This window comes from Numida meleagris, chromosome 2, assembly GCF_002078875.1.
Source record: "Numida meleagris isolate 19003 breed g44 Domestic line chromosome 2, NumMel1.0, whole genome shotgun sequence".
Classification (NCBI taxonomy): Eukaryota; Metazoa; Chordata; class Aves; order Galliformes; family Numididae; genus Numida; species Numida meleagris.
The window spans coordinates 74,600,481-74,619,892 of NC_034410.1; the positions used below are offsets into that span (position 1 = coordinate 74,600,481).

Genomic DNA, 19,412 nt, shown 5'->3' on the forward strand with positions numbered 1-19,412 from the left:
CCCTCCTGTTTGTAGGCTCCCTTTAGGTACTGGAAGGCTGCAATGAGGTCACCCCGCAGCCTTCTCTTTTCCAGGCTGAACAAGCCCAGCTCCTTCAGCCTGTCTTCGTAGGGGAGGTGCTCCAGCCCTCTGATCATCCTTGTGGCCCTCCTCTGGACCCTCTCTAACAGCAAGATTTTATTTTTTTTTTTTTTAGCAATCTCTGGTCACGCTTTTCTATTCATTATTAAAAAAAAAAAAAAAAAAAAACAACAACAACAAAAAAAACAGCAGAAAGATCCCCAAACCACTAAGTGCTGTGACCTTTGTAAGAACTTTATCGAGTAGCAAAACAGCTTTAATGTGCAGGGAGAAAACTACATAAATAACTAAATCCAGCCACAGAATGAGGTTCTTCTGCTCTCTTTATCCGCTCTTCACATCTTATCTGAATTAAAATTGGAGAGGGAAATAAAATTCTGAATCCCTGACAAGCAAGTGTTTCACCCAGCACTCTTTTTCCTGATCTAAACATAGCACAGACTAAGAAACATCTGCTTGAATGAGCCTGCATCCTGTGCTACCTCTTTCCTAAGTTCTTGGGAGCATGCCATTAGTCACTGAGATGGTATTACTTTAATTGTCTGCAACATCCTGGAAGTTTCAGCATTTCCATCACGGGCCTCCATCTCTTTAAATCCCATCCCTGCAATCTCCTGAAGGACTGGAGCTAAGTAAGACCATACAATATTTTGCTGAATATAATTAGAGAACAATTATTCATGAGTAAATATCTTCCCAACTTCAGTGCTGTTTTATGAACTGTCACTTTTGTTTTTACATGAGACAGTTTTTCTTCACTTTTCATTTTGTAATAGCTTTTGGCAACTATAGTAGACTAAGACAAAGTAAGGGCCACAGTTTCTGCATTTCAAAACTGTCGATTCCTCTTTTTGCCTATGCCCCCCAGCACAGTGTTGCAGTCGTCCATCACCACAGACAGACTTTTTTAAGGAGCTGTTACCTAGACAGAGCCAAATGATGCTGTAATATTCCCTAATATGCATGTTTGGGCATCGGAGGACTTTGAGATCTATATGCATTGGTTTTCAGTACATGCGGTGGACAAAAAATGCATCTTCTTAAGTACAAATAAGTTGAGATGTTAAAGCCTCAGGATTTGGTCTTCCATGACCTTCCAGGGACATTTAAGACATGAAAGGATCCATGTTTTTTTAAAATTAGATTTAATTATATTTTAAAGTTTCAATCTACTCTACAATTACAATCAATTTCCCATTAAGTTCATCCTTGAAGCACCATCAAGTTTCTTACATCTTCCTAAAATTACATTAACTATCAGTATCCTGTCACCACTTGCCCCATTCCTTAGCTGAACAAGGAAAAAAAAAAATGCCCACATCACAGCTTTAGAAGTCTGTTTCTGCTTCACATTTCCAAAGTATTTAGTGTTATTTCAATAACACCTAGACTGCAACCCATCAACTTGGTCCATTTTAAAGCCAAAGGAGCTACGAGTGTTGAAAAACCCAGAAGAGAAAATTTGTGCTGGCTAACTGGAATATAGTCCTACCAAGTCAGAAAAACAACACCCCTCAATGTACTGCTGCTGAATGTACTTTCTTCCTCAACTCTCAGATTCAGAAATACTAGCATATCAATGTAGTGAGCAGAGACTTCACTTCACACACATTGCCAGATCAGCTAAAAAGCTGGTCTCCTGCCTGGAAAGGGCATGCTCCAGTTCTCGGCACAGAAGACAGCAGCTTTATTATGACATCCAAATTTGAGCCACAGATCACCAGCTCAGCAGAATCAAATACTCAGGAGCAGCTGGCAACCAGAACAGCAGATCTGCCACCTCAAGGTTCACCCTGGGACGAAATTAATGAAAAGCTGTGCTTATCTATACTGGATAATGCAACGAGGGCATATTTCTGGCACTGAGTCATGAGACAAAGCAAGACCATATCAACAAAGTTTTCTGAATCAAAGAATCCAGAGTTAGATACAAGTGAATCAGCCGTGTTACGGCCACAGCAAGGCCTCCTCAGCCTTCCCGTGCACTGGCACCTTTCTTCAGCAGCTTGCACAGACTTCTGTTTCATTAGTTCTGTTCAGGAACTGTGGGTTTCTGTATTTGAAATCTCTGCCAATTCCACTTCCCTTGTCTTTGTTTCAGCCTCAGTATATTCTGCTGTAAAATTTAGTTTGAGTAAGATGAAAGAGATGTATTCTAGTAACACCCTTAAACATATTGTGTATACACAGAAACTGCTCTGAGCTATTTTACAATCAACTAGTCAGAATATACACAAAAAGCCAACAGGCTCTTAAGAGCCCATTCTCTTCCATGAACATTCAGCCCTGGTCTGTATTCCCACACTTCACTCCAGTTAGGAAAATATCTGTTGCTCTACTTTGGCACTACTACAAACACCTGGTTTGGCCATGATTTCAGACTTCTCACTCATAAATGCTGTGGGAGCTGAGAGAGAGTGAGAAAGAATGTAAGAATTTGAATTCACACCAAAATTCTGCTCAACTCTACTTGATGGCAGATTTCAAAACAATGACTACTGTGGCTTTTGCTCCTATGTTTTGCAGACAAGCTTTTATGATAACCTTTTACTTAGAAAATGTGTATTTCACCTATGTGATTTTTTTTTGCACAACATCTCTTTTGACCCTGTCAACAGCTTTGGGCAATCAGTTGCATTTTATCCACAACCAGGCTGGGAATCAGCCTGAACACAGTACATTCAATACAATGATTCTCATAGGAATATTTAAGATCTTAAATACACCTTAACGACATCACTTCAGTTACTGAAAAGTTTGGCAAAGACTGAAATTTCTCACTGTTTGAGTGGGAACTAAAATATCAACGTTCACAAAATGTACAAAACAAGAATCAGAATTTATGTACAGGAAACAACAGATTTGCTTGGATCACCAATAAGCAAAATGAGTAATGGCAATAACATTACCTAACACTGTACATCGGGCTTCCCTGAAACCACCCTTTTTCGATCTCAGTGAGAAATATGGTCTACTGAGGTTGGTTCATGAGGAATCCGAGAACTTGTACGTTGCTTTATGATGTTTCTAAGACACAGGAAGCTCTACCAGCTTGTAATAACTTGGCCACAGAAAGCCAGCATTTCCAAAGTGCATCATAACAGGCTGCTGCATACACACTATACAGCTGTTCTGGGCAAAGGTAGAGCAAAAGTCTGTTACTTCTAGAATGTGCCAAATGGATCTTGCCACTGTAGTGGTAAGCAGAAACTGCAGTAGCTGATTTAATGAATATGAACAGAGTGAAAAAACTGAGCAGACACAGTAGTGGTGAAAGTTGTAGGCAAATTCTGTGTAAAGTACCAAGGTTATACAAAGCTACAGGGGGGAAAGAATATTGGAATTCCCTAATCCAGATGAGGAACATTTGCTCAGTGTAAAGTATTTCCACTGAAAAGAATAAAATACCACAAAACATCCTACTTAACAGTAAAGAGTCCAGATGTCTTTCAGTGCCAGACTTCAAAGCCTCAAAATAGCCCAAGACCCCCAACAACCAGCTCTCTTTGGTTTTGCATCTCTTTCCAAGCAGTCACACACAAGAAGTGTTTTTATTCTTCACGCCCATTTCTCAGTTCAGGAAAACATGAAGACAACACAAACAAGCCACAAAATTCGCCTTGAATACCTGACCAGCAGAACACTTTTTTTTTCTTTTTAAACTTCAACAAATAGCATATTATCCTACTACTTGAAAACCTCTCTTCACCAGCTAAACACACACATTAATTTCTTAACTCAATCATACTGCAGAGAAGTTACATTCCTGCAGGTATACACCAATTTACGTTGCAATTTCCCATATCCTGCAAGGGAAATGTAAGTCTCCAGCCAACGAAGCATGGATGCCTTTCAGGTTTAGGCCATTTTTATCTTCCATCTGCTTTGTGATGCCTTCTCAGCACTCTACATACGTTTGGTAACAAACAACATGCTCTTGAAAACAAAACAGAATACAGAAGGCACAGGGCATCTCTGAGCTTTGTTTCTTTGCACCTTAAGCAAATGACTAGCCTACTAAATAAGAACCACCTGCCTCGCTCTTTCATCTGTATTTTTAAGTAGAATGCAAATAAATAAACAAGATAGTCTTGCTTACATAACTAAATGCAGTTTTTAATTTTTCCTGCTTTGTTAAGTATAGTAGTCAGCCACACGACCAAAAAAAAACACCAAAACAACCCCAATATTTAGACATCAGCTATAATGCCTTTCCTCAAAGTCCAGGCTGCAAAGAGGCTGCCATAGCAACAGCTATGTGCACTTACAGGGTCACAGTCATATCCATTCTACAAAAGAAATAAATCAAGAGACAGACGATCTTTTTCCAATAAAACATTATTATCTAGGGGAGTAGTGGCAACATTCCAGCACATCTGGATAGCCACCCAGAGTTACTCAACAGTGACTCACAAACCAATCTGATTATTTTTTTTTAAAAGGGCCCTTCCTTACAACTCCTTTTACAGTCTTTATCCTTCATCACCACAATCAACGGTGTCCATTTAAATAGCATTCCAGCTGCTCTTCTTAATGCTTAGAAAAACAGGTATTGAATGCATCTACAGAAACAGTGAGCATGTCCCAGCAGCTGACTGCTCCTGTGCTTCCCAACAGGTAATGGAGCAGCACCAAGTGCTTGAGAAAAATGAAGCAAAAAAGTTTTGCTGTAAGAATAGTTTAAGATACAGAATTTACACTTTGTTTAAACATGTAGAGTGCTGGGAGAGCTTTGGCAAGGAAGCACCTAATAGAAAACTGATGGGGGAGCTATGCCCTCATGTCTAGAGCTAACAAGGAATTCAATCCTGATCTGCTTCAAAGACCAACTGCTTTGTGCATTTGTTTCAAGTGCAAAGTAGATGATTCACACATAAAAAATTCCCACCTTGATCTTCCATAAGGTTTTGCTGAAGAAACTGCTTTAGAACACTACACTTCCTCACCAAACAGACTATTTCTCTATGTAAGGTGAAGGGGCTAAAGACATATGCTCTGACATGTTGTGCTCCACAAGCCTTTCAAATTTTCACCTAATCTTAGCAGTAAAAAGATTTAACATAAGCCCAGAACAGAAAACAAATAATCTACAATTGTCAAGATTTGTCACAGTCTATAATCAAAAACTCCTACTGAAGTCTTTATTTTTACTCTCGCTTATTCCAAACTCTCCCATGAGATTGTAAATATGTATGATCCGTGTCCTGAATCAGATGAGAAAAACAGATTTGGCTGAAAATGAAGCATCTTAGCCTAATTTTTTCCCCCTCATGTATAAGCATCCCAGTCCAGCTCACTGTCAAACTACAATAACATTTACACCAATTATTAGGAGAAATAATGAGTTGTGGTTTTTTTGTTGTTGTTGTTGTTTTTTTTTTTTTAAGAACAGGTCATGCTAACGTACCAACTCATTACACAGTATCTAGCAGCAAAAGAAATACAACTTCTAAAGGAGACTAAAATGCGAGGCAAACCATGGTCAACATCAGATACACTCTTTAGGTTATGAAGAACTGTCAATATACAAGAGTAAAATGCAATGCTTAAAACAGAAAGTCTCTCTTAACAGCAGGGTTGCCTTAAGTCGTCTGATGCTTTATCCACACACTGCAGTCTCCTGAACTGTGTCAGTCTAACCAAGTGTCTGACAATTCAGTTGCAGCATGAAAAACAAAAGTGCACAGCACCTCTGACTCTGCAATGCTATCCTTCAGTTGTATCAGTTCCCCATTCTGACAGTTTCCTCTTCCCCATGATGGAATAAGCAAGTGTATTTGCACAAAAAGGCAGAATTGCTTGTGTAAAAAAAAAAGTATTAAAAAAGTAATAGTAATAAAAATAATATAGAAATACATCTACAAAACCTCCAACAACCCTGCTCCTTGTCTCCCATCTACAACAAATTACAAAACACACTGTACAATAGAGGGTCATTACTTTTCACGCCGAAGTTTTAACAATGAAGGTAACATTGGACAGTAACGGTTTTAATGTTCGAAGTTATGACATGACTTATCAGTAGCTTTACCTCTTTGACATGTGTGTGAAAGGAAACAGACATGTCCAGCAGGATCTTGCGTTGCTCCACGCGTCTGACAAAATCCTGTATCCTGTCTTCAAGCTGATGGGCAGCTTGATATATTTCCTCTGGATCACACTCTCCGGTCTGAGCAAGCTGTTCGGCTGCTTCTAAAAGTTTATCTGCGTTGGTGTATGTGTTCTGCAGATAAATAAGTTAGTTTCACAGGATTAAATCAAAGAAAACTCAGTTATTATGTTTTAAAACCCATTTCATGAGTGAATACCTAAAGGACAAAAAGGCCCTTGGAATGCATTTTTCTTTCTTATTTTTTTTAAAGAAGCAGAATATAATCTTACTGAACATGCTACTGAAGGCAGAAAGTGACCAGCCACAGAAAATCTCCCCTTTAGTATGCATTGCCTTTGAGAAATGAGGCATCCAAAATTAATGTGTCAAGTGGATCACCATTTGTGAAAGCAGCAACAAAGTAAGATTTAGAAATAAGCTTTGGCTGAGTACTGGAGTGAATATTGTCCCAATATCTCACAGGAATAAAAAAAGCTGACTGCAGCAGAAAACAGAATGCATGACATCTGCTATCTGATGTGCTGAGCGTGCTATGGTCCAGAAAAGAGAGGAGGCTGTTTAACAACTCTCAAAGCTTAGAACTTGCACTCTGCATGTTTACAGTTCTCATTAATTCAAAATAGGACTGATTCTAAACACATGCTATAATTTGAGTGTGCTTTTTTTCGAGCCTAACTTTGGCTTTTCATGCACTAGAATGGTTCTCAACATGAACTCATCATGAAAGCATACAAGGATTTGAAATCTGGTGAAAACAAGTTCAAATCTACAGTATAGAAGCCTTACTGATGTCACTGTGTCAAGTCTCCCAATAAGGTTCTATCACAGACTATAAAAAAAATTCTTGACAATGTAAACTGCACCTTTCTTTTTTCCCTTCTGCCCTCCCTCTCCATCTCTTCCCCATCTCAGTTATGTCAGATAAAAACACTGCATGCCAGGATAAATTAAGCCTATGAAAATGTGCTCTTCTTCATCATAAATACATTGTCACACCTCTTATTAATTTCATAAACCCCATAACAGTTAAATCCAAACCCAGGCCTTAAACTCAACGAATTGGGTAAGAAATCAAAGCTCTCCTCTGGGGAGAACGTATGTAAGGAAGCCCAAGGCAGCTACATGATCCAGTGCAGCTTTCATATACTTGAGGGGAGTTCTCCCTTCATTTATTGTATTTAGGTAAGGAATTTAGTCCATGCTGCTCCTTGATTCTGACTAAGTGCATCTTAGTCTTTCCTCAACCTTCAGCTACCTTTAATTGCATCTAGAGGGAAAGAACTCATCCCAGTTTCCCTGGGAAAGCTGGCAGAGATGAACACAAACCCGCCCTTTTCAGCGGGGAGAGTATTACTCAGCGCTGAACATCTCCAGCTCAGGCCCGCTGGCCCAGAATACACTCTGATCTGTGCTCCATGTTTTGTGTTTCCCAGTCACTGATCACACGTGTTCAGGAGCAAAACCAAAGATCCTCCGGGCGCTCCTCGAACAACAAATACTTCATCAGCCCTGAGAACCGCACCCAGCTACAGATGGCTGAAGCAAAAGCTTCCCATTTTAATGAAAACTTTATCTCCTATATGAAGCACTGTTTATGAATTCTTAAAGTACCTTCCATGTAACAGGCCCAGACACAGCAAGCTTCTTTTTCTGTAAACTAGGTGGTGATCTACCTGAGCTTCAAATTTAACACAACCTAGCTTCAAAGCAGGCTGCAATTCTCAATGCTCAGAAGCAGACACATGCCTTATCACTAAAATTTGTCTTCCAAGTACAGCTGGAATACAACACAAATACTTATCTCAGGAGATAATAACTGCCCTTCAGAATAGAAATCATAGCAAATACGAGAACTGTACTAACTCTTGCTGTTCCCAGTCCTATGCTTACTTCTAACCAATGCTTGGAGGAAAAAACAGCAATGAGAAAATTTTGTGTTGGTAGTGAGGGGCAAAAATTCCTAGAATGGATACACCATCGCTTTCCCAAAGAATGCATCCTATTGCTTTCCTAGTCTTCCTGAGAAGCCTTCTCTGCATATTCTTCAGCAAAACCAGGCCTCGTATTTTTAGAAAGCACAGGAAGTGACACAGCATAGAAAAGTCCAAAGTTAAATTTAAGAGATTAGTGCAGAAATGAGTGGTAACAACAATAAATATAACAGGACTGAATAGAACTTAGTGCACTGTTGAGGGGAGGGGGAGAGACGAGTGCACACATGGAGAGAGGAGGATTAATAGAGGTATACAAAACATCTGAGGTAGAGACAATTAAAACAGATTACTCATTAAATTCATCTGATAATATCATGTTTAAGCACCAGAAAACATAATTGAAATGAAAAAAAAAAAACAAAACAAAAGTAATTTTCATCTAAGGAGCAATTAAACTGCTGAATTAATCGGCACAGGAACTGGTGTACATTCCAAAAGTATGAATGGATTAAAAAACTAGTTAGCCTAACCAAGAGAAGTCCATCAATGACTAAACAATGGTTCTGATGCATCCTTCAGTTTCAGACATCAAACAAACCCAAACAATTGGGAGGATAAAGGTGACTTTTTTATACAGTCATTCTTTTTTTCTGCATCTAGTGATGGCGACGAGACACAATCCTTTAGTCTGATGCATTACAGACATTCTTGGGTACAGAAAAGTAAAAATTGGTTCAAGTACAGAAACTTTTGGAGTTAGCCTTCAATCAGTAACATTTTAACACTTCTAGTGGCTCCCTGCATTTTATAAAACTGTGCTATGCTGCTGACAGTTCACTTGACACTGCTTTCTCTCAACTTCTGACTTGAGATGACTGAAAACCCCTCATGTCTAGAGCTCTATTTAAAACAAACAAACTAAAAGAAAAAAGAAATAACAACAATAACACAGACAAAAAACTAAAATCACAAAACTTGGGCCAAACAGAAATGTAGGCAGAAAATAAATTAAATTATCTGAAAGTTATTAAAAGAGATTTCAAATTGCTTGCTTTCTTGTACTTGAACATAACCTTCCTTAAAATACCAATAACAGAAATGTTTTTTGCAGCCTTCTTATGTCCAGTTTTAGAGCAAAGAAGAGAAACAATTCAGAGGGTGTGCCTCTCTTGGCAGTCACTATAAATTCAAAAAGTTAAAGATGAAAAAAATTAAAAATGATTACTTATTAGATCATTTTGTCCATTCTTCTGTCAGTAGAGGATGGTTCCCCATAGCATACTTAAGGTCTTCGACCAGTCTAGTTTTCAGTGTTGCCAAAAATAGAAAATCCACTCAGCCCCTCAAGAGATCATTTTAAATTCTAGTAGCATTCAGCTTTATAAAATTTTTGCAAAGTATTTGTTGTACAACTTTCTAGCTTAAATATAATGAAAATTAACAACATTTTTTTTTAAACAGTTTATATTCCACTAATAGTTCTACATACTTCATACCCTTTGGTCAACTCAAACATTTTCTTCTTTGCTCAAATAACACAGTATTAAGTATGAGATCATTCACGTTTTCTTAAGTGTCTTACACAAATAAATTCTTGCTTCTCTGACTCAGAAAAATAAGTACATCCACATGGAAAATATTACAATTTTATTTGAAATGAAGTATTAGATATGCATATGGAAAATCCAGCACATGAGTATCTAAAACTAGCAAAGCTTATTATTTTGCAAGATTTTATAGGAAATTAATATTGAGGAAGCTTTCTGAAGCTATTTCAGTTCCTCAGACATTGGAGTGCTGTAAGATCGTGGTTACAGTATGATTTTATCCAGAGTTTAATCAGCTGTTAAACGGGAAAACTATAAACATGCCTCTGATGCTTCCACTATACTAGGTGTCACCACTAAGCTCCTGCATGTTACTTTGAACGTTCAAGTAATCTACCTTCTGTTTTGAGTGAAGGATCATATAAATCCTACCTTAAATAATTTTTTCTTGATTAATATTATACATGTTTATTATTATTAATGAATACTTTTGAACAGAGAATGTCACTAATTGGAAGGATTCAAGTCTTCAGATTCTCATGGGTTTTGTTCACCTCACATCTCTTTTCAAGGCTGCTACCCAAACCAACTTCCCCTTGTTATTCTCCCTGAATTCTTTACTCCCTCTATTTCATCCAGCTTGACACTTTAAAAGTGTTACAGAAAAGTGCGTTTTGAAGTTCTATCACCAGTTCTATTTGAGGCAAAAACTAGAGTCTGCCTATGAAAAAAAAGCACTGGTATGAACGATTCAAAACAACACAGCATTTACAAACCCAACTGCGTTTAAAGAAAAAACATAAAGCCAGTTTGCTGGCTCACCTGGTTTCTTAGGAGCCTTTAATTCTTTTTTAAAAATATTTTGAAAGCATTTTTTCCAAACAAACAAATAAATAGATAAATAAAAGCAGCTCTGTTGGGCTTCAATGCTCCCATTCTTTAAGACTGTGGAAGTTTGTCTTTTTCTTACTTGAAACAGGAATGCAGAAGAGAAGTAAATAAAAGCTTGTGACAAACACAAAATAGGCCATTATTAGAACTGATTTCTTTTTTTTTTTTTTTTTTTAATTTTTTTTGTTAGTGGAGCTCTCTGCCTAGACTTTCCATTCTCAAGCAGAAAGTTTTCATATATTTCCACAACAAATGCACAGTCCTGCACAGACTGTTTTTCACCTGTGCAACTTCTTCAAAGTCTTCATGGCGTTTCTGTAATGCTCTAGCCCGATGCAGGGATTTTCCCACTCCAGTATGTTTGCTAAGAAAGGCTTCTCCATGGTTTTCAATCCAATCCAACACCTGTGGTGCAAAAGAAAAACACAAGATATAATCGGTACACTGAATAACACATTGTTGTAATACAAATTCAACTGCTGTGAAAAAAAGACAGCTATCCAAGAAACTAAGCACATAAGGTACCACATTAATGGATTAAAATGCATTATTGCCACTGAAGGCTCTTAGCTACATCCTCTTATTAACAATTACATGAACTTAAACCAAGGCAATAATCAGTTCAAGCTAGCTAAATTCTACGATTTAAAATATATTTCTTTTGAAGCCTACCACAGATAGCATAATTTCTAAGCATTTATTAATTTGACAGCAAATTTTATTCAAGTGGCTGGACCCCTGGTGATGGTCTCTCTGTGATTTGTGCCTTCAGCTCACATTCTTCTGTCACAAACACTAATGAATGTTTGCACATTCCCAAATAATGCTTGTGAATAACAGTCAAGTTTTATATCAGAGGAAAATTTTCCCCTACTTCATATTGTGAAACGAAAAAGAAAGATTTGTTAGAAAAATATTTTATTTAAAACACAATATAATTGAAATCCCTATGAGAAGAATGATATCTGCATTCAGAGCATGTGAAGAATTCTCCCCCAGTTCCTTAGAAGTATCTCCCTAAAACATCAAATAGACATCATTGTGTATTGTAAATTTTATAGTTGAAAATATGAGGAACTAAAGACATTTGAAGGATGTTAGAGTTTCTATCACAATGACTGGCTTGATAGATTTATAAATAGTAAGTTGTACACGCAATTAGTTCCTGCCAGTTAACACAAAGAATTACTGCACATATACCAATTTTCTGATGAGTGAACAAACAAAACCATCTGGTCTCTCTCCAAACTAATACATCTTAGCAGTATTTTAATTCCTTCATTAACTAGCATGCATACGGTATTTAATTTTTTGTTCAATACTCTGAGATTCAAGAACGCTATTCCAAATTAAAAACAACTTTACATGAGTATTTTTTTTCTAAGTCAGCTAATCATTTTTACACAGTATTTATGAAGAGGTGTGGAATGCTTTACTTAACATTTATCTCCAGCATTCTTTTTAATATATCATAGAATCTCAGAATAGTTGAGGTTGGCAAAGACCTCTGAAGGCCATCTGCTCCAATCGTGCTCAAGCAAGGACACCCAGAACCACTTGCCAAGGACCATGTCTAGGCAGCTTTTGAATACCTTCTGTGTTCCAGTTTGTGCCCATTGCCTCTTGTGCCACTGGGCATCACTGAAAAGAGTTGGGCTCCATATTCTTTACACTCCCCTTCAGGTATTTGTACATACAGATCAGATCCTGCCCAGACCTGCTCTTCTCCATGCCTTATAGTATCAGGTCTCTCAGCCTCTTCTCATAGGAGAGGTTCTTCAGTCCCTTCACTATTTCCATTGCCCTCTGTTGGACTCTTTTCATTATGTCCATGACTCTCTTGTACTGGAGAGCACAAATCTGGACAAGCATTCACGGTGAGATCTCATCAGTGCTGAGTAGAGAGAATCATCTCCCTTCATCTGTGGGCAATACTTTACCTAAAGCAGCTCTAGATACCATAAGTTTTCTTTGTGGCAATGACACATTGCTGGCTCATGGTCAACTTGGTGTCCACCAGGACACTCAAGTTGCTTTCACACAACATGCTTCCGAGCTGGGTGGCTCCAGCAGATACTGGTGTCTGGTCTTGCTCCTCCCCAGGTACAGGACTCCGCACTTCTTGTTGAACTCAGGAGTTTCCTATCAGCCCAACAGGAAGCCAGAGAAATTTAAAAATGTAGTATTTTGCTTCATTGTGAAACAGACCTGGCTAGAACCCTGTACCTTCTCTCTCTCCATATCTACTGGTGTCCTTGATACTAATACAAGGAATTGGGCGAGGTTCCTCTCTCCCTTCTTCCTCCCACTATACTTGTCCTGTACTGAAAGCATTTGACACTTAGTGAAATGATGATTTTTCTTGCTTCCATACAATCAGGTTAAGAACTATTCCTGCAACATCCTGGCTATATTTGATTGATACATAATCATAGAATAACCTCAGTTGGAAGGGGCCCTAATCCCATACACTATTCCCATACAAGATATCCAGGCTTTCCTTAGTACACAAAATGAGATAATGTAGTGTGATTTTCTCATTTATCTTCACTGTTAGAATCTTTTTTGGTTTGCAAATCCGCTTCTATACAACATCTTCTAAACAATAAACAATCCCATAATGCTACACAATGTCTCCATCTCAAATCATCAGCACTTCACTGAATCTCTATAGTGTGTACACACTTGTTTTTCCTGTTAAGTATTGCCAAATGAACGGTTATTACTTTTTAGGTCAATATACATTTTCATTTGCTTCTTTCAAGGGTAACAATTGATGAGAGAAGGCAGAATTAGGAGATAAATCTGAATTCAGTTACATGCAAATTTTGTACTATCAATGCTTTTAACCAGTTTCAGTAGACCACTCTGCTTTTCTCACTATTAAAAAGAGCTGAAGAGAGACATTTGGATGAGAGAATTAGACTGGACTCTGGAGACTACTGGCAATTATAAGCTAACAAAATCAACAGCAAAATCTGTCCCAGAAAACAGAATAAGAAGCTAAAAGCAGTGCAGCAAGAAGGAATTTTGTGCCATATAATGCTCAGTAACTTCTCAAGAAATTGTCATAGAAATCCAGTACATAGAGCATGACTTGAAACAGTCAACTCAAGAAGCACTTCTGCCTCTAAGCCAAACCACGTATTACAGCTCAGCCTTCTTATCCCAATACTTAACAAAATTGAGGTAACCCTTTATTTGAAAATTTCACAGTGCATGAAAGCAGAGTCAAAGTTAGAATTTTCACTTGCACATCACTAAGAACTTTTACACATCACTTGAACCGAAGGATAACATCACTAATTGACATTGATATTAGCCATTTGTATCTTAATGCATTTTTCCCCCTCCTCCTGGAAGCGTTATTGAAGAGTTATCACACACATTATACCAATCCACTAAGGACTTGTCTAATACTAATACTGAAAGTACATGGAATTCACTCTCATAGTGCAGTAATGCATAGTAATTTCAGATTCAACTCTTTTCATCAGAAGGGTGAATAACATTTTTCTTCACTACAGCAAGTTGCTTTAATAAGATACAATTAAGCTTAACTGCAGTCTCAGCAGAACCATCCTTATGCCCAATACAGCATCTAAAAAAATGCTTATCCTTTAAGCACTAATACAGAATATACTGTAGACGTAATTACTATGGAAAGATGGCTTCATCTTCACAGAATCATCATTCATGGCTGCAAAATATGTTTTGTGTAGGCTGTTCAGAGAAATAAACAATAGACAGCTGATATTTTGCAGATTCAACATGCTCATTCTCACCATTTCTCCCCACATTATTATCCAGTCCATTCCCCCCACTCCCTTTAGCTACACTTACATTTTTCTGATTTACTTGGTGCTACTTTCCAGACATTAAGCTCAGAAGGGGAGGGTGGAAATCTTTGAATTTCTAATCTTCAAGCAGTTAAACGTAGAAATACTCTCTCTTCAAAAGAAGCATTTCACACTGGCACTGCCTCAAAACAGCACAGTAGAATCAGGCAGTGAAATCAGTAGTATTTTGATGCTGAGCAACTAGAAAGTATTCTTGACCCACCCTTCATTAGTCAAAACTGAAACAAATGACTGTTGCAACAAAAACTGGGACAGAGTCCTTGAGGTAGGCAGATCAAGGAAGGAGAAGCAGCAAACTTATCCAGAACAGATAAAGAAGCCATCCAAGGTTAGTGGAGACTTAATAAATAGATGTTTTAAATAAACTTCTACAAGGTATGTTTTACTAATTTCTGATCTGCAAACTATTAACGTCGTTCTTCATGCCCTAAAGCTTTCATTGTATGAATGTCAGCAAAATCATTCTACCAAAATGGTTAATGTTCAATTTTGACTTTTTGTGGCCTAGCAGCATAAAACTCCATATTGTTGTAACAAGACTGCTTTATTTTTTTTTCCTACTGGAATTGGCAGAGACAGTTCCTTTCCTTTTCTTAGGTGAAAAGCTAATATGTATTTTTCTCTTGGGAAGCTTATGTCAATTCTTAAGCATAACATTATACTTTTATTAGCATGCTCTGTACTTAACAATTATTTACAACAACTGAATGCGATAGTCAGTGACCTGATATTTTAAAAATTTTCTGTATTAAAAAAAAATCCCCTTTTTTGAAATTAATATAAATTAACTAGAAACTAGATTTCCTGGCACGAATCTGCTACCTAGGATGAAATAACTCTGTTCAATTTAAGACTTCATAGGTTTTCTCATTTCCACTTTCAGATCTGATGTAATTTATATCTTTCCTACTACTTTTACATTTTTACCTACTATTTTTTATAATTTCATGTGCTACTCTCCATACTGTTTGCTCCAATAAATTAGAAGATGATTCTTGGTGAACATAGTTAACATAATGTTTTTGTTGATTTTGAAAGCCTCACTAAAAACTGCTTCCAATACTGAACAAAACAGGGGAAAAAAAACAACAAAAAACCAACAGTTTTTTAAGGTGGAGAGATGGAGTAACAAAAAATGTGTAAACAGCCAATTCTCTCCTCCAGTCAGCTCTGTGACTCACTTAATATTTTCAGGAACTGAATTATATCATTAATAATAATTAATCCAGGAGTGAGAAGAGGAAAAAAGCACAAACTCATGCTGAAGGATAGTTATAAACTCACTTAAATTGTAACTTGTTTGCTTGTCACCCTGTGCTTTTTAACTATGGATAGTTGAATAGAGTTTCACTTCATTCTAACATGGAAAAAAATTACATTTAACTTCACTGTCAATAATGAAAAAAGATTTTCATATTAATTGCTAAACAATCTTAGATGAATTTAAAGCTAACAAGCTTGAAATAGTGCAAATGAGAATCAAGATATTTGAAAAAGTTCCTTTGAAGCTCTATACAAACCATACCAGAACTGCCCTGGATATAAATATTAGCAGTTCCTCAAAACCAAGTAATTTCATGCACTGAATAGGGCCAACGAGTATTCAGCAGAAGAGCTAACATTTCTCAGATAAATTAGATTATCTAGTTTAGGTTCGTTTTCTTTTTCTCTTGCAAGAAAAAAAGAACCTTTGTTGTTCAAGATCACTTTTTTTTTCCTGAGGATTTTCAAAGCTGAGGGAGCAACAAATTACCGAAGTAAAGAAAAAACATTTCATGCTTGCCATTTTCTTTAAGGCCTCTGCCACTGTTTGATGAATTTATCTGGCATGGATGTTGAATTATCATTGTCTTACAGCATGAAATGAGAAGTTGCATTTGAAAAGGGAACATTAACCACAATTCACATTGTGATCAGGCAGTGTCTAAAATGCACCAGTATCTAAAGCTAATTTAAAGTCACATAACAAAAAGCTATACCACGTGCAACTCTTCAGAAGCCTCCAAGGTGGGTGGCTAATGACCATAACACAAATAAAACAAAGGACAATCCAGTCTCTCAGCTGACTGGTCTCAGACAGAGAAGGAACATCCAGCTCCTTGCTGAAGAAGCAGGTCATGATTCTACAGTGACTTGAGAGAAGTCACTGCAGAAAGAAACATGCAGTTTCAGAGCCATGAACTGCGGAAGTAGAAAATGAGAATTTAACATTTTATGACTCCCAAGATAACAAATCAAAGAGTAGAATCAGCATAGTAAGACTCACTGTAGAATTTAATGAACACCTTCCCCCGGGGAAATAAACTGCCTGCAGCCTGACCTATAGGCTTGAGACCTGAATTATGCAACTGGCAAACAACCTCAGGAGATCACCTGGCCTAGGTTGCCTAAGTAGGTCCTCCTTGGACTGAATTCAAACTAGAGGATCAAGTTTCAGGACCCAATCCTCACTTTTGGGACTAAGCTATAGCTGAGAGGACCTATTTGATCATATGAGAAACAAACCATCATTTTAATTGCTGAAAATTTCTTATTAAGACTATGTATAGGTGATACATTTGTGGATTCTGCCTTGTCAGTTTTGACAAGTGCCCCTCATTGACTATGCAAGTATCAACACCAGACCCTCCTGACCAGCTACTACTGATATTATAAACTTGGTGAGGAGCCTCTAGGACTTATACAATGGCATAATATCGTTCTTGGTGGGGTTCCCTGTGCCTTTCCTGATTATTTGCAACATTCATTTGTCAGCTGCCAATTTTCACACATTTCCATATCCTTTGTCACAGCTGACTGTTGACAGTTTGGAAAACAGTTTGCCTATTGAATATTTGCCTTTTTTTCTTCTTTACTTTCTTTTTTTAAAGTAATTAACATTTTTACTAATTTTACACTTAGCTCTTAAGTATTTTTTAAACTTTTTTTCTTTAACTTATAGGAAAAGATAGGCATTTTGTACAGACATTTGAGCTAACAAGACTGCTCACCCCTGCCCCTGCCAGACTTAAACCTCTTGGTCAATTATTGCAAACAATGGAAACCAGGTTACTTCATTCCCAGCTGCCCACATCTAGCATCTTCTTGCAACAGGTAAGTACATGAAATTTGACTTGAAGTGCAACAGATCTGGAAGAAACGACGTTATTTTAACAGAATATGTGACTGGTAATCTAAAATCTACATTCAGAAATTCCACAGCTGTAAACACCTGTACACTAACATGAAAGAACTTCATCAGAAAGTATTGGTCTTCCTTACTTTTTATGGAACAGATATATAAAATAAATTACTAGCATCTCTATCAGCTGCAGTCTAAAGCAAGCATTATACGTTTAATAAATATCCATTTACAAAGGAGTTTTGTACAGCTTTACATTTCTAAGCTAAAGCGAAGTCCAAAAGAGATACTAACATCTGTACTTAAGCTTCTAGAAACGTCATCATCATCATAAAAATATGGCAGCTGATAACTACTAATTCAATAGTGATCGCTGAGGTTTAACCCAGCAGGTAGCTTAAGCACCACACAGCTGTCTGCTTGCTCACTCCCTCCCGAAGTGGAACAAGGGAGAGAATTGGAAACAAAATAGAACTCATGGGCTGAGATTAAAACAGTTTAGTAAGACAGAAAAGGAAAACAGAAAGAAAAGTGTGATGATAATGATATATGTATAGCCACAATGCAATCACTCCCCACCCACCGACACACAGCACCAACACAACCAGCCGATGCCCACCAGCACCGCGAGCTCTCACCCCCATCTACTGACGCCCACAACCCCTGAGCAGCAGCCACCCCTGGCAGACTCCCCACAGCGTTATGTCCTTCCGCATGGGGTCACGTGGTATGGAATAACACATGGCCTAATTCAAGCACCTGTCCCGGCTCCGCCCTACTAACTGCTGCTGCACTATGAAGGAGGCACTAGTCCCAGCCCAGCCCCAGGCACGCACCCAGCACGTCATTCAGCAACAAACAAACGTCGCTGTGCTATTAACGCTGTCTTGGCTGAAAGCAGGACGGTGACATTGTCAGAAAGTAATCTTACTTGTTTTTTCTTTTCTACCTCTTTAGTATAATATGCTCAGATTTAAAAAAGAAAACAACACAAGTATCAATGAGGATATGAAACTAAAACTTTGTTACAGAATAATGCTGTTCATTTTTTGCATGTTAATACTACAACTCCCTTTTCTGATACCAAGTCCAGAATTTTAACTAGAATGTAAATATCAGTGAATATCAGCTTCTAGCACAAGCTGAGAACAGCTTCTGACTAGAATAAAAACCTGTCATCCTACCTGAATTTAAGTAACAAGAGAAGATAATTTAAAAAAGAACTAAAGTGGAGCTAACTTCCAAATACAGTTTCTACCCATGACAGCTCTCATAACATACTGAACTTAGAATCAGTTGGTCAATCATAGAACCACAGAACTGCATGAGTTGGAAGGGACCTTTAAAAGCCATCTAGTCCAACTCCCCCGCAATGAACAGGAACACCTACAGCTAGATCAGGTTGCTCAGAGCCCCATCTAGCCTGATCCTCAGTGTCTCCAGGGATGAGGAACCCCTCTAGGTGACCTGTTTCAGTGCTTCACTACCCTTACTGTAAAAAAAAGTTCCTTATATCCAATGTAAATCTCCCCTCTTCTAGTATGAAATCATTTCCCCTTGTTCGATCACAACAGATCCTGCTAAAGAGTCTGTCCCCTTCTTTCTGATTAAATCCCCTTTAGGTACTTCATAGAATCATATTTAAAAGTCGCTATCATGTCTCCCCAAAGCCTTCTCTTCCTCAGGCTGAACAGCCCTGGCTCTCTCAGCCTGCCCTCGCAGAGGAGCTGTTTCATCTCTTGGATCCTTTTCTTGGCCCTTCTTTGGACACGCTCCAACAGGTCTATGTCCCTTCTGTACTGAAGACTCCACATCTGGATGCAGGACTTCAGGTGAGGTCTCACTAGCACAGAGTAGAGGGACAGG

General features: G+C 37.9%; 1 protein-coding gene across 4 annotated transcripts in view; it reads right to left on the reverse strand.

Annotated features, from left to right (window-relative positions):
• The window catches only part of TRIO (trio Rho guanine nucleotide exchange factor), a 242,915-nt gene that overhangs the window by 123,206 nt on the left and 100,297 nt on the right, over positions 1-19,412 (reverse strand). For 3 of the 4 annotated variants that reach the window (XM_021385426.1, XM_021385427.1, XM_021385429.1), the window contains 2 exons: positions 10,848-10,970; positions 6,113-6,304 (listed from right to left, as the gene is read on the reverse strand). In XM_021385426.1, the coding sequence (XP_021241101.1) occupies positions 6,113-6,304; positions 10,848-10,970 (315 nt within the window). Of the gene's footprint in view, positions 1-6,112; positions 6,305-10,847; positions 10,971-18,184; positions 18,272-19,412 lie in introns of those variants that run through there. The other variant, XM_021385428.1, reaches the window with a different exon arrangement.